Below are 15,637 nucleotides of genomic sequence, written 5' to 3' on the forward strand. Positions count from 1 at the left end.
AAAGACACTGATGTACTTTTGTTACTTTTAAAAGCTGTAGTAAGGATAGTCACACTAGATTTAAAATGCTAGTGATAGGGTCATTTAGTTTAAAAGCACAACTACGGTACATACTTTCTGATAATAAATGTCTCAGTGTAATTATCACCCACTGAGGTATTTTAGTGGGGGTTAAAGAATTATGGACAGGGATGTACAGATATACCACACTAAATGTCAAGAAAAAAATGTGTGCACCATATTATCAAGTTTTATTGTTTTTACTGTTCTATGGTTTTTCCGTGCATGACAGATTATGTTGTATCCCCTACAACCAGTGAGACATGACACAGGGCTCTACATGGGCTCTGTTTTGTGGGGGGTGGGTCCCTGGTATATCACTGCAATGAAGGATAGTCAAGCTCCATTTTTTATTTTCATTACAGAGACCAAAAGGTTACAGGTAATCTATTAATTACAGTTTATCATGCTTGGAATATTTTGCAAGAGTGGGCAAGTATCACCAATACATTACCGTAATTATCATTTACATCCACAACAGCATTGCCTCCAGCCCACAATTCCATAGACAGGCACTGTAATGAAATATACAACCACCTCCTGTTGCAGTGAAGGTTCATTAGAAGGAAATATTACTCCACCCTTGATAGTGCCTAATGTTGAAGAGATGCCCTCCCACATTACTCATGCAGATTTGGCTCTGTTGTGCACTTTGTTTTAGTTACAGAAACCATTTATCAAATTGGTCTTTTCAAATGTTGTTTCAAACTATTATATACTTTATAAAATACTCTGAGATGCTTCCATGAAGTAAAGGGCACACTATTGGTGTAACATAACATTATGTTGCATTTTTTGTGTTATGAAATTAACTTTGTTCTTTTGCGTGATTATACAAGGTGGTTCAAGTCACTGTCAAGTTCAAGGAAGAACTAAAAAGTGCACCATGGAGGTTGTATAGGTGATACTTTGCATCTTCGCATCAATTACAACTTGGATGCTATTAAATAATGCTGACAAAGACTACAGACATCTTAATACAGCAACCTTTATGAAGCAATTTGCCCCAGGTCAACTGTTGCTATCAGAGAAGTTTTATTACACTACAGAATATATTCATCCCCCATCCACCCCCTGCATGTCTAGACGATAAACCCATCTGTCTACTTTTGCATTTTGTGTCACAGAAAAAGTAAAAAACACTTTTTGTATTTTCTTCTAAGGCATCATTTTGCATTTGTCGACAGTATTAACTTTGCATTGCAGTACTAGATGAACAAAAAGCTACAAAAAAAACTCCCTTAGCAGACATCAATAATTTAATGTATAGTTTAAGAGTTTAACCAAGATGCAGAAAACTAAATCTGAAAAATGATTCTACTTTACACTGTCCTTTTGCAAGTTAATACTTTGAATTCCCCAGCACTAAAACTGGTGTACCTGAAAAGGCAGGGGGACATGAAAGGGACATAACATAGTGTACCTCAACCTGGATTACCTTTTTGAGCATTCCATGCTATCTTAATTGGGATTTAAGATACAGTACTTTTCTAAAGACTATATTCAAATTGACCTACTTAAGTACTGTAGTTCAGTACCTGGCAAGCCATGAAAAAGCAGCATTGTGATGAGACAGACAATCTGTTCTGCTGATCCCCGCCTGAGCAATCGTCACATAACATGGCGTCCTAATCTCCTTGGGAAACGGGATGGGCTTCCTGACCTTTATGCCGGAAAAAAAATGCACTATGTATGTACACAAAGAATTCCGCATGCTTTAGGGCACAAATCTTCCGTAAATTTAACAAATTATATTCAAAATAACGCCCATACTATAGCTTTATATAGCCGAAAGATAATGCGAGTTCTTGTTACGTCTGCACTGTCATGGGGAACCGTATAGTTTTCTTTTATGGCAACAATAGCAAAGTAAATATCAATAAATATTAATAAATAAAATATATAATAGTAATATCCAATGTATTAAAAACTCAAATGTGAGTTTAAAATGTATGTACTCTATCTTGCTATAGTCTAATTTTCACATAGGTCTAGTAACACCCCAACCCAGCCACCACGACCACGTTTCGCAATTGTCGGGAAGACACGATAATGATAATGATAAAGTCGATTGTGGTCATGTTATCGACATACTGTACATTACTACATTAGTCTTCCAAAAAGGCAGTTCTCGCCCTGTTCAGCAGGGTACACGACTACCGTTTTTTAGACGCGTACCTACTGTGGAAAAATACAGCTTGCCATTGTCTTGGTGTTTGTATACAAACCTCGTCATTGGACACCCATTTATATCTTTACGTCATAAGTCCCCTCCTTCTGTGAAGCTGATGCAATTCGGATATTTAAAAATCAGAAGCATTCGTATTGCAGACTAGAGCAGTATAGACATCAGAGTGATACGTTCTCAAAATATATAATAATAATACCAATATAAAAGTAGCATTATTTATTATTTAAAAAACAAAAAGTACTGTCATTTCATTGTTATATTTACTGAACTTACTATTTAATGGTAAACTATATATATATATATATATTTTAAATTATACTTTACTATTTAAACATAAAAATACAGTATTTTATCTACCCCGTGACTTTTACTGCATTGGATTTTGTTCATCTCAGGAGGACTAAAATATTGGAAAGCAAGGTCATTTTACATACTGTTTCATAAAAGGAATTAGCAATAGTAACGCTGCTGTATAATCGTGAGGTAAGAAGCCTTTTAAAATGTTACGTTCAACTGTTAAACTCGTTTTCTTGTATTATGCTGTGTTTTAGATTATTTGGTATGCATGTACTTTTTCTCAGTGTAGATAAAGTATAGAAAGAGATACCGGTATTGTTTTTATAAATATTTAATTGTTATAAATTGTGGTTTAATTTTATTTCAGGGAATACAGTGGCCGTTATCAATATATGAGTATAATGTGACATTTCTAGTTACTATAATTATTTCAAGAAATATGTTTTCATTTTCAGACAGTTGTGTTTTAGATAAGCAACCCTGGGAAAAAAATCGAGACAATGCTGCGCAGTCTTGTGACTTGTTGGATTTAGCCTGGCGTGGGACGTTTTTTTTTGTTTGTTTCTTTGTTTTGTTTTTTGTAGGTTCTGGTGCTTCTAAACTCAAAAGACATGACTAGAGATTTATAAACGAAATAACGACCCATTACTGTTAATTCTAATGAATGGAATTTTAATGAGATGACATTTGAGACGATACTGCGCAAGATGGTCCTCAGCACGTGCCTTTGTTTCCATTCCAGCCTTCTGGGGAAAACGATTAGGGGCTAGGATTAAATAAAGAATGCAAAATGATGCTGAATAATATGTAGCAATAATTAAACAAAAACACCCAACAGACCTGTTTTTGTTAAATAAATAAATAAACAAATAATTGAAAGCATGTTTTTCTATTAAAATGCACATGCGGTACTGATTGAAGACTGTTTAAAACAAAAAGAGATAGATAAATTAACCGTGGTTTAATTTGAATAGATGTATACACACGTCCATCATCATACCGGTTTGGTGTTAGGATGGTCGGCAGACGTATCTTGCATGCAGTCTGGTAATTTTCCACTCCTTGAATGAGTCAACCCCCCCTCCCTTGTATCAAAACGTTGATCACGCGGTGCTGATCTAGAGGAAGATGCTGCATCATGCGGTGTGTATATTGATTATTCCATATTTCCTTAGGGACCGACGGTACACCACTAGCAAGGACAAAGAGAGCACGAGAATTCGGAAGCAAGAGGAGGATAGAAGCTGTCTGACAAAAATAAAAAATAAAGAGACATTTCTTTTGGATTGGCTTTAAAGATGAAGCAAAGCACTGCAAAAACAGAGATGAGCCGGTTTAACATTTCACCAGACGAGGACAGCACTGGCAGCTCCAACAGCAACGAATATGGCTACCCCGAATGTACCACAAAAAAAGCCCCCATTATCAGGTTAGCAATGTTTATAGAATGTATACTGTTCTAATTGATTGCTTGTGTGTGTGTTGTTGAACATGAAATTCTATGTCATTGAAGGCTACAGACTGGCAATTTTCCCACATTGTTGTGATGTATTTTGAACCGTATAGTTGTAAAATGAAAAGGAATGGCAATTTATAATTATAATTTTTTTAATTTATTTATTTGTTTAGTCAATATCAAGATATGGACCCAGAGAGCCAGAATTTCCTCCCAGACTACCACCTCGGAAAGAAAAAATATGAAACTGAATATGTAAGTAAAAATAAAATACCATATGGGTCAGAATATATTCTCACACAATAGAACATGTCCCAAGTTGGTTTTGGGCAGTAATGCACAGGTATTAGATAGATTAACAAGAAATATAGAATAAAATGTAAACCCAGTGTCCGCACCCAGCGCATTGGGAATACTATATCTGTTACCATGGCAACATAAAATATTAGTGAAAAAATTAGTTATTTTTGCTGATCTCAGTGGCCATTTTACTAGTCAACTGTAAAATTGTAAACCTGCATTTCTATTCTCTGCAGTCTCCCGGCACAACCTCATTTGGAATGTCAGTATTCAATCTTGGCAACGCTATCATGGGTAGTGGCATCCTGGGACTTTCCTACGCCATGGCGAACACTGGAATTGCACTTTTTGTGTAAGTATCTACAATGATAACCATAGTAGCTCCACTTTAAGACATCTGATCTGCTCATGATTCAGTGATGACTGCAGCAGATGATGTATATATTTGCATGTAATGATCTATCTATCTATCTATCTATCTATCTATCTATCTATCTATCTATCTATCTACATTTCCACTTGTTGCACCCCAGGTACTCCAAATGAATTAGTGATCATGCGGCACTGCATTTGATTTCCTGGTGACCAGTGTTTACAAACAGAGCATGCAGCTGCAGCTGGGTCCATGTAGTGCAGTTGGGCTTGATACAACTAAGTGAAATGAATCAGCTTAGCATCTTTAATCCTTTGCAATCGGGCCAAAACCACACCTGAAATGTTATATAAATATTGAAAGAGATGGGTTTGTCTCATCACATGAACGCATGATTCATCTTAACGTACATTTGCATTTAACTCTTTCATCAATGGAGACGTCTAGGAAAATAACTCTTCAAGACAGCGCAACAACAAACTAATATATAAATATGTCATTTTTTTTAATATAAGACAACATTTTTATTTAAGGGTGGTTTTCCTGCAGTTATTTTTTTTTAAACATGATTTATTATGATTTGTTTACTAGGGAGATTAGTGTTTTTAAAATATTTTATTCATGGTTTTCAAAAGTCCTAGCATCAACTGGTGTGAGGTCAAGGTTTTTGCTAAAATTATTTAAATATATACAAATAATATGTAAATAGTGGTGTTTATTTTTGTTTACCAAAATAGCGTTTTGTCGTGTGCTCCATGGTTTACATATCCAAAGGTACAGCTCACATGTCAGTGCCTTACATGTTTCCTTTTGCTATTCTTTACTGAACATCATACCACACCATTCCTGGGAGCGTTCTTACACACAGATGCTGTAAATAATTTAACCTGGCCTCTGCCAGAGAGGAAATCTACGTGACGTGACCCTGAAATAATTCAGATTAGAGATTATGAGAACCAAGGCTATTTATAAAGCAAGTGTAAGATTTAGTTTTTCAAATTCCACACATTCCATCTAGCATATTGTTGGTGAAATGGAATCTGCTGCTCAAATGAAACGGTACATTTATTCTGAGAGCCCTGAGAAACAGCAGGATTTTTGGAACTAGCCCACATTTTGTAAAATACAGATGCTCCAACAGCAGATAAACAATCTATACCCGATTCTTAAAGCATAGAGAGCTGTGCCGTGATCATTGATTGATGAGTGTGGGAGGCTGGGAAAGATGATACTATTTACAGTGTAACATTCCTCAGAGATAGGAAGCTTAAGGGCAATATTAGTTTCTTCCTACAAAGTTATTACACATTAAAGAATTATGGGTGTTCACCCATGTACCCTGCCCAAAATAGTTGCTTAATCCCAGCCTACTGTCACACTGAACTTCAAAGAAATGTTTATGTAGTATGCAACTTCGCAGTTTATTCTGAGGGCTCAAGAAGATTATTATGGATACCTTTTTATATTTAAGCTTTTAAGGCCCTTCAATACTGCTATATTTGAATCTCTCTCTCTCTCTCTCTCTCTCTCTCTCTCTCTCTCTCTCTCTCTCTCTCTCTCTCTATATATATATATATAGTTAAACCCTTTTTAGTAAATGTGTTCATATCTTTAAGAATATAAAATTAGAGAATGTTGTATTTTCAGAGATAAAAGTGAAACTCTAGGCTAATGCATAGTTTTGTAACAAATACATTCTTACCTTTATTTTACAGGGTCCTCTTGATTGCTGTGTCTATATTTTCCCTGTATTCTGTACACCTTCTGCTGAAAACTGCAAATGAAGGAGGTAAAGAAATATATACATTTACAGTATGCTCCAAAGAAAATGAAACCCAACTAACAGTGTTATTTATGAATAGAATTCCTAATATAATACCGGATGTTCTTTTTTTAGGATCATTACTGTATGAACAGCTGGGATACAAGGCATTTGGCATGCCAGGAAAACTGGCTGCTTCTCTTTCAATCACAATGCAGAACATTGGAGGTAATGATATTGCACATTTAATGTATATTATTTCATTTACTATAAATTGCAACATTTCAGTTGTATTGTTATCCACCATAGTAAATCATGTCTGTTAATACACTTATGTATGAATCTGCACAGTTAAATACATATATTTATATTCTGTATATTTTGATTTACTTCAGCTATGTCAAGCTACCTCTACATTGTGAAGTACGAGCTGCCAATTGTAATCCAAGCGTTCCTGGGCATGAAGGAAAATACTGGGTATGTAGACTACTTGATGTAGACCTGTCTGGACACAAAACATACAAAAACCTGTTTTAAAACGGACAGCTTTGTAAAGCTCCCTTTATATAGCTAAAGGTTTAATCAGTATCTAATGGAAAAAGTTACAAAATGAGGCTTTATAATGAACTGTATATAGAATACAAACAATGTTTTCATCATGGTGATGTAAAAAAAGTTTATAATGTTACTATTCAAAGCAGTCATTCATTGAGTAGACATGTACCAGACATTGTGTATCGCTTGGCATAATAACTTTAGAATGCCTCCAAATACCACAGTCTCTTAGGATATAACCTCAGATCTAAAAGACAGAACATGGGGCCAGACAAGTTCATTTATAAGGTTCTTGCAGCCTTGTGTTCAACTGAGCTTTGGTTGGAGATGTACCAAGAATAGCACAGCGTAAATGGAAGTCAACTTCATGAAACCTAATCTTTAATGGAGATAATGTGTCATGCCCAGAAGTGTATAATTACTGACACCCATAAGAATGCTCTTGTATCCAGCCTCTAGATGGCTGCTTTTGACTTGGCTGTCTTTGACCTGGCAGATTTTATTATCCAGCCTAAGATTGTGTTGCGAAACAATAAAAAAAAGTCAAAGGGTAAAATGAACAGCATGCATTTTCTTTGTTTTCCAGAGAGTGGTATATCAACGGAGACTATCTTGTTCTGACAGTGTCCCTACTCATTATTCTACCATTGTCCCTGTTAAGAAATCTTGGTAAGTAAACCTTCAGGATTTAAGACACTCAAGTATGAATATATATATATATATATATTCTGTGTAGTTTGCCAAGTCATGTCTGTGTGTGTGTGTGTGTGTTTCTTTCATTCGTTAGATTATCTCAATAATAGTTACGTTGAAGAGGAGTGTAGAGAACATTCTTGACGTGCCTCGTTCTATATGATGACACCAACCAGCTGTGTAACGGCAGCAGATAACAGAGAGGAAGCAGCGGTCTTCTTTTCCATTACTCACAGTGGGTTCTATGTTTTGTTTTCCAGGATATCTTGGTTATACCAGTGGCTTCTCCTTGCTCTGTATGGTCTTCTTTGTTATTGTTGTAAGTATATTAGTAATTCAAAGTGCAGTATTTATGCAAAATATACATTTGGGTAGATTGTTATAGGAGTATACTAAAGAGTATTCAAATTATACATGTTTATGTAACACTTTTATTACCTACACCTTCGTTTCTAAAAGTTTTTTTTATTTTTTTATTTGTTTTTCCCTCTCTAGGTTATCTATAAGTCATTCCAGATTTCCTGCCTTCTGATTTTTGAAAATGATGCTCTTAACGCGACTCTGAACTACACAGTAGCTCACGTGGCAGCTGCAGTTCGTGAAACGGCTGTGACAGTGCAGAATGCCACTTCCGATGAGGACACGTGCACAACCAAGTATTTTGTCTGGAACTCGCAGGTGTGTTTCATTAGGGAAGGATTCTACTACCGGTTCGGTTCTGCAAAATTAAGTTGTATCAGTATAACACAGGAGTACGCTGACTACAATGGGATGTATTATAATGTTCTCTGTCGTTCTTTCAGACCGTCTATGCTGTGCCCATCCTGACCTTTGCCTTCGTGTGCCACCCTGCTGTGTTACCTATCTATGAGGAATTGAAAGAGTAAGAGAAACTGTTAAACTTGTCAGTTTTGAATTACTTGAGATAGGAAATGTAAAAAATCACTTCATTTATAGAGGCATCAGAAAATATCCATGTGATAAATATGAATGAAGCATAACAAATTGCATATTGGCAATATACCTAATACTGTAGGTATTATATACTGCTCATCATATCCTAAACATCCCGTTTTTGTTTTGTTTTGCAGTCGTTCCCGCAAGAGGATGCAGAACGTGTCGAACGTTTCCTTCTTTGCCATGTTTGTCATGTACCTCCTGGCTGCTCTTTTTGGATATATAACTTTTGGAAGTAAGTTATTTTTTATTTTATAGCATAGACATTTTAAAAGCGAAACCTACAGGTGGGCTTGACTGTAATATCTTAGACCAGCCTCACTGGGAATAGTTAAACAATTTATTTAGTAGAAGTCACAACTAGCCTGAGGAAAGTTGCACCTATTGGTTTTGAGTTTTCTCTATATTTCTTGTTACAGCTGGTATTTTCTCATTCGGAAACTAAATATCATAGCCCCCTTTCTTAATTGTGAATGCCTGTTTGGCCAAAGCCTTTCCATATCTCAGCAATTTGGATAGTGCATGTGAAAATCTTTAGTCCTCTTTGTGGAAATGCATGTAAAGCAAGATGTATGAAGAGAGCAGAGCTTGATAGGATTTGCTATGTTGTTTGCAGACAACGTGGAGCCAGAGCTTCTTCACACTTACTCCAAGGTTTACAAGTTTGATGTCGTCCTCCTTATTGTGCGTCTTGCAGTGCTGACCGCTGTCACCCTCACAGTCCCTGTTGTGCTGTTTCCCGTAAGTATGAACATATTTTATGATGGGGATGTTATTTGCTCTGTTTTAACATTAAGTACAGCTTTTATTTTAAAATGCGTACATATCCACATGTGCAATTTGTGCTGTCACTGTGTAAATCCTGTTCCCTTTTCACATAACCTAACTCAGTGTTTTCCATTTCTCCTCCTCAGATCCGTACGTCAGTTAATCAGCTGCTGTGCGCCTCAAAGGAATTCAGCTGGGTCCGTCATACCATTATCACTTTCATTCTCTTGGGCTTTACCAACGTACTTGTTATTTTCGTGCCCACAATCAGGGACATCTTTGGATTCGTTGGTAAGTTTCATTCATTTTATCTTTACTAAATTCAGCAAAAATGTATGTGCGTGTGAGAGAGAAGGAGGAGTCCTTTAATTTTCCTTTTTGTCATTGTCTTTGTACAGGTGCTTCTGCTGCTGCTATGCTCATCTTTATTCTCCCCTCTGCATTTTACATCAAGCTGGTGAAGAAGGAATCAATGAAGTCAGTTCAGAAGATTGGGGTACGTATTAATTAGCCATTAGCAGACTCTTATTCAAAGCGACTTACAGAGACTAGGGGGTGAACTTGGAATAGGACCTCGGTTTTATGTCTCATCCGCAGGGTACATGAAAGGTCATATCATTTTATAAAGTGGCATTGCATTGGGGGTGTACTAATATGACTTCCCAGTAAAAAAAAAAAAAATACTGTTCCCAATGCAGTACTAGCAAAAGGTTACAATCAGCAAAGCTATGTACAGTATTAGTGTCTCTTGGTGCATTCACATATCAACAGTAATAAATAAAAGTTGGTATTTTGTTTTACAGCCTTTTCTTTAAATAGTCCTAGACTTAGTATGCATTACTGCACATAACAATATTGGCCAGCTGTCATAGTGGTTTATTGTATGCCTTCAAGTATGGATGTTAATTGAACAAATAGCTTGCTGTATGAAGTGTATGCTCATTGGATTGTGTTGATATTTTTATTCTCTAGGCTGTAATCTTCTGTATCAGCGGCTTCTTCGTTATGATTGGAAGCATGACCCTAATCATCCTGGATTGGACCCAGAATGCTGCTATGGCTGACGGCCATTAAACAAACCTGGAAGTCACTGTCTTCTGGCTGCAATGTAATCCTTACTAAACAGTGTCTTTACCCACACTGACAAACAAACCCACAAAAAAATGCATACCGATTCTTAAAAAAAAAAAAAAAAAAAATAGCAGAGAAAAGGATTTTTTTGTGGGTGAACAGATTGGATTTCAAAGACTTCATTACAATAACAAGTACATTTTTGCTCAACCACAGCCAATGGGCAGCGACTTATACCATTCCAAGAGAATGTAATAGACTTTGTACAGTATGCTGTTAGGCCACATGGATGGCATTTAAAACTGTTCCTGTTTCCAGTGATATATATTTTTTATGACAATTTCTTCTTTTTGTGTTAGTTACAGTACTATATTTTGAATGTGCCTAAAGTGGGGGCATACATCTAAGCCTAAAATGCAGCTATGAAGTTCCAGTTCAGGTATACAAAAAAAGTGGCATTTGCATGCGTTTTCTTTGTACATACTGTATTTGAGCACAACTGTAGTTTTAACAGTCACCTGGTGCCCCTTAAAAGGGAATTACCAGATTTAAAAAAAGTGGGTATGAAGCAGAGTAATTGAGTCGTATGCAGGCTTTATCCAAAAGTCAAAGCACTTCTGCTTTACATGGCCAAAAATTATTTTAAGAAATAAGTAGTTACTTGTATTTTTAAGGATGTATCTTCCTTACACTACTTTTAATTCAGGTTTACCAAGTGTCAGAACAATTGTATCAATTACTTTTTTAACAGTGTTAAATCTCAAAGGTTAACTGCCCTTGGTAATGTAATTAGCTTTAGTGAAAAAAAGCATCAAATTTAATAAAACCTGTTTAGAAGAGTTTTTATAGTGATGTATTTGTGAAGCGTAATTAGATTAACTATCTACAGAGGCAAAATGTCACTAGATTGGCTTTATAAACAGGTTGTGTTGTATTCTAGTTCTTCACCTCTGCTATACAGTATTAAAAGCACGATATTTGAACTGATCAAGCCTGTAAAGAGGGTGCAGTAATAAAAGAAACGTAGTTCGAGAGAAATTACAAAACAGGTGCCATAGCAAGTACCTTCATTTATTTCTTGCCAGCCACTAACTTGACTGCATTTCATTTGATTTTTTTTGCTATATGTGACTACTTTAAATGTAAAACTGCGCATGAAAAACAGTAATGGGATTATACCTAGAAGTGGCTACCGGATATAAGTGAAAAGTGCACAGCCGGTTCATGACATGTCACTGCCTGTTCCTGTAGCTTACAGTAGCAACATTTCCTGTTTTTAAAACCCAGTCAAAATGTGATGTTTTATTTATAAGTTGGAAGCTTATAAATAAAGTGACTACTTTAAATGTAAAACTACGCATGAAAAACAGTAATGGGATTATACCTAGAAGTGGCTACCGGATATAAGTGAAAAGTGCACAGCCGGTTCATGACATGTCACTGCCTGTTCCTGTAGTTGGAAGCTTTTCTTTGAACACAGGATTTTAAAGACGCATGTAATGTATATGGCTTCCCCGTGTGATGGGTTATGTTTACAGAAATATGAAAGCATCCTGTTTGGTTACCTACTGTGTTAAAATTACAACTGCTGTTTTACTGTCACCTCATGTTTAAAGATATACTGTGCTTCCGATACAAATTTCAGTTGTTTTCGATGGTGTTACATTGTCCTGCGATATTTATGGAACAACATGAAATCAACGTAATTGAATCTATTTTACTATATTTATATAAAATGTATATATGTATATATATATTGGTTTGAATGTATATAAGCAGTTTTTTTGTTGTTATATTAGCTTCTTGCAAGTTGTTAAATATTGTGGACCTGGCCAGGGCTGCTAATTTCGAGTTGCTTTAACAGCTTGTTGATTTCTCCCACCAGTCGTAATGGATCAGCTAGCTTTTATTTTCTAGTAGTGAAAACTATCCCCCAGACCACTAATTGTAATTCAAGCAAAAAGTTTGATATTTTAAGTAGAAAACAAAAACAATAAACAGATATAGATTATTAAGTAGCTCATTTATTTAGTATTATTATTATTATTATTATTATTATTATTATTATTTTATATATATATATATTTTTCCCCCACAATGGGTGCTGCCAATTTGGATACTATTTAGAGGGCACACATTAGGTATTGTTCACATTTTCACTGTAGAGCTCTGTTGAACTTGAATGGGTCCATAACAAACTATGGCTATTCACTGTCACTTGAACTTTATATTGCTGATGATTGCTGTAAAAAATCATTATCCTCAAGTCAATGTCATCTACCTTTTTTGTTAAAAACCTAATTACACCTGATAGACTTACTACAGATCGATTAATGTGAGTGAAGTCTTGATTTTGCTAGTTTACAATGGTTTGTGTACACTGTAGAAATACTGTATGTGTTGGTTCTGCATACATGTTTTCTGTATTCCATTATGTATGTATATTTCAGCACTGTTGGAGAGTAAGCAAACTAGAAATATCATTGTGGCAGACAAAGAGAGCATTAACATCAGTGCTGTACTCTTGTTTCAATGAAACATTATGTATATCCTGTAATTAAAATTAAATAAAAGTTATAGATAGTGTAAACCCTAAATAAATATTGTTTCTTGTCCGGATTTCTTTCCTAGGGGAGGGTCTTCATTTATTTTGTTACAGTGGCCTATTATGAAACAAGTGCAAAGGCAAAGGAATATGATTAACATGTAAAACCATTAAGAATGTACTCCGAAAAATAACACGTGGTTAAGCAATTTCTCGTTAACGTTCAAATGTAGCAATAAAGCCCTGCTACACTACTGTACAAACAAGATACCAAAGTAATGCCCACAATCCAGGGTTTTATTGTGATTAATCACTTGTAAACTATTCATTTACAGACTTTTAAATTGTGGATTTACAAGCCCAAAATGAGTTTAAAAGGCCAAGGAATGCTTTTTGAAGGTTTGCAGAAATATTCCAGGAAATCCAGTTGTTTTCCAGAGGGCATGTTTCATTGCTCTTATAAAATACTTATTTAATTAGTCATGTAATTGAATGAGAACATGGAAAAATACAGGAGATGGAAATACGCGCTCTTCCTTACTATTGCTTCAATTTATTTGTATAAACTTAAGGGTGTAAATTTCACTTCCGTCATCACATTCCTGTCAATCGCATTTCTATTGTACAGTAAGTGCTGTTTCTAATCAAAACATGTGCATTTGTATCTAGCAATAGTACTGTTGCTACAAAAACAAAAGCCACTAAATTGAGTAATTACAGGGTAGAAGCCTCAAATGAACAATCAACTGAGAATCCAAAACACATATCTTCAATTTATAAATAAATATCTGTTTTTGGAGAAATAAAAAAAAATCCATTCCATTTTTCATTATTATTACTATTCTTATTATTATGCATATATGGTACAGCTCGGGTTTAAGCAACAGAAGTCTTTCCTACCGTTTTAATTACTAAGTTAAGACACAGCCATTATGTACAGATTCAAGTGCCATTAATTCATTTTTTATATACACATACACATACAGTGTGGCTGAGCCTTGACCTCTAAAATGTTCAAGGTTAGAAGCAAATATATTTTGACAGAAACAAAATGAGGAAGCACCTGCACAAAAATGTCTGACTGAGATAAATGGGCTGTGCTTCTCTTTAAATACACAGCAGGCGCTGCTGCTCCTGCTACACATGAGGGATTTCTCTGTCATTATTTTGGGAGGAGAGTTGCGACAGCTTGTTCTGCCTTTATCAGGGAAGTACAGGCACAGTGTGTTTCTCCGCTGCTTATAATTCGACCATCCAGAATATGATGCAATACATACAGCAGCTTCCCCTCTCACAAGAGTGTTAAAGCAGCACTGCCGATCACTGCACTAAGCTGAATTCCCTGTGGAGTAGGTTCACTACATTGTTCCAGAGTTTAACAATATGTAAGCACATTCTATTTCATCAGAAAGCTGCCCTGGTTGACAGTGTGGTTTGTTTAAAGTCTGCCAATGGTCATTTTAGCTGGGTTTTTGTTGTACTTAACACAATTTACAGTTCATATTTTAAACATGTTCTTTCTAACCCTTTCAAAATGGATATCTGCCTGATTCACTGTCATGTGACAGTGGTTATCACTTTTTCTAACTGAAGACAAACACAGCTCTGGACCGATATTAAAAGTTTATGTAGAGTCAACAACATTTTAAACCATGCAGGTGGGCTATGACTCAGGTCTGTGTCACATCATTATTGACCTTGGTTACTTATAGCAGGAAGTAACATACTGTGAATGACCCAGAGTGCTTACAAACAAGAGAACTTCCTCTGAAATAACCTTTCTTTCTTTGTTTAATCTCTGATGGGGATATCAGTAATGTACAGTACATTGTGAATCCATTTACAAGCCATTCTTATTTATAGAAGAGCCTGTGGCCTTGTTGCCTGATATCATTATTTCAAATTTGGAGGATCATATAAATGTTTACCAAGTTACAGTAAATAGTGACATGGATGTGTGTGTTTGGTGACTGGTGGCCATATTTACTCAGGAACAGCCTGCATAGTCACCCACTAAATTACTTAATTGTTAAAATGTTTAACTGATTGATTTAAAAGGGTAGAATGTGGCCAGGTGGGGATTGGATGATTAATTGCCAGCCAACCCCTGGTCACATGATATAAAAGCAGAAATAAATGTTTGTTTTGGGGAGAGAGAATGTGCCTAGAGGGTTCAGTAAAGGCCCTGCCAAAGCTTGAATGGGGTGAGTTTAAAGATAAGAATGTTTCAATGAGGACATTGCCCAGCCTGAATAGTACAAAGGGTGTTTTGTTTGTAAAAATAAAGATATGTACAGGGCAGCGTCTTAGCCGTCCTGTGTTATTTAGGGAAAATACTGAAAGAGTTTAGTTCTCAGTGTATTTATTTACAAATATTTGTAAAAATGTATAAATAAAAATGCATAAATAAAAATGCACCAAGGCGCTGAACTGCAGTTACTGGCTCTGTGGTCAGTCATCTCCTCCCCCTGCTCTGTAGATAGTGGCTCCTCCTTCTCTGGCTCTCGAGACAGCGGTGCTTCTCCCTCTGGCTCTCGAGACAGCGGTGCTTCTCAAGACACTGCATTTTGCTTTTTAAACAGCTGAAACAGCTTTTGCCTGAAATATCC

General features: G+C 35.8%; 1 protein-coding gene across 1 annotated transcript; it reads left to right on the forward strand.

Moving 5' to 3' along the window:
- The first annotated feature begins 2,373 nt into the window (after window positions 1-2,373).
- LOC117419979 (sodium-coupled neutral amino acid symporter 2-like) lies at window positions 2,374-13,084 on the forward strand. Its single transcript, XM_034033442.3, has 16 exons — window positions 2,374-2,734; window positions 3,724-3,977; window positions 4,178-4,259; window positions 4,541-4,656; window positions 6,393-6,466; window positions 6,575-6,667; window positions 6,835-6,916; window positions 7,581-7,663; window positions 7,948-8,006; window positions 8,183-8,365; window positions 8,491-8,570; window positions 8,779-8,879; window positions 9,261-9,385; window positions 9,559-9,703; window positions 9,811-9,908; window positions 10,385-13,084. The coding sequence occupies exons 2-16, from the start codon at window positions 3,847-3,849 to the stop codon at window positions 10,484-10,486; spliced, it is 1,554 nt and encodes a 517-aa protein (XP_033889333.1). The 5' UTR covers window positions 2,374-2,734; window positions 3,724-3,846; the 3' UTR covers window positions 10,487-13,084.
- The last annotated feature ends 2,553 nt before the right edge of the window (window positions 13,085-15,637 follow it).

This window comes from Acipenser ruthenus, chromosome 14, assembly GCF_902713425.1.
Source record: "Acipenser ruthenus chromosome 14, fAciRut3.2 maternal haplotype, whole genome shotgun sequence".
NCBI lineage: Eukaryota > Metazoa > Chordata > Actinopteri > Acipenseriformes > Acipenseridae > Acipenser > Acipenser ruthenus.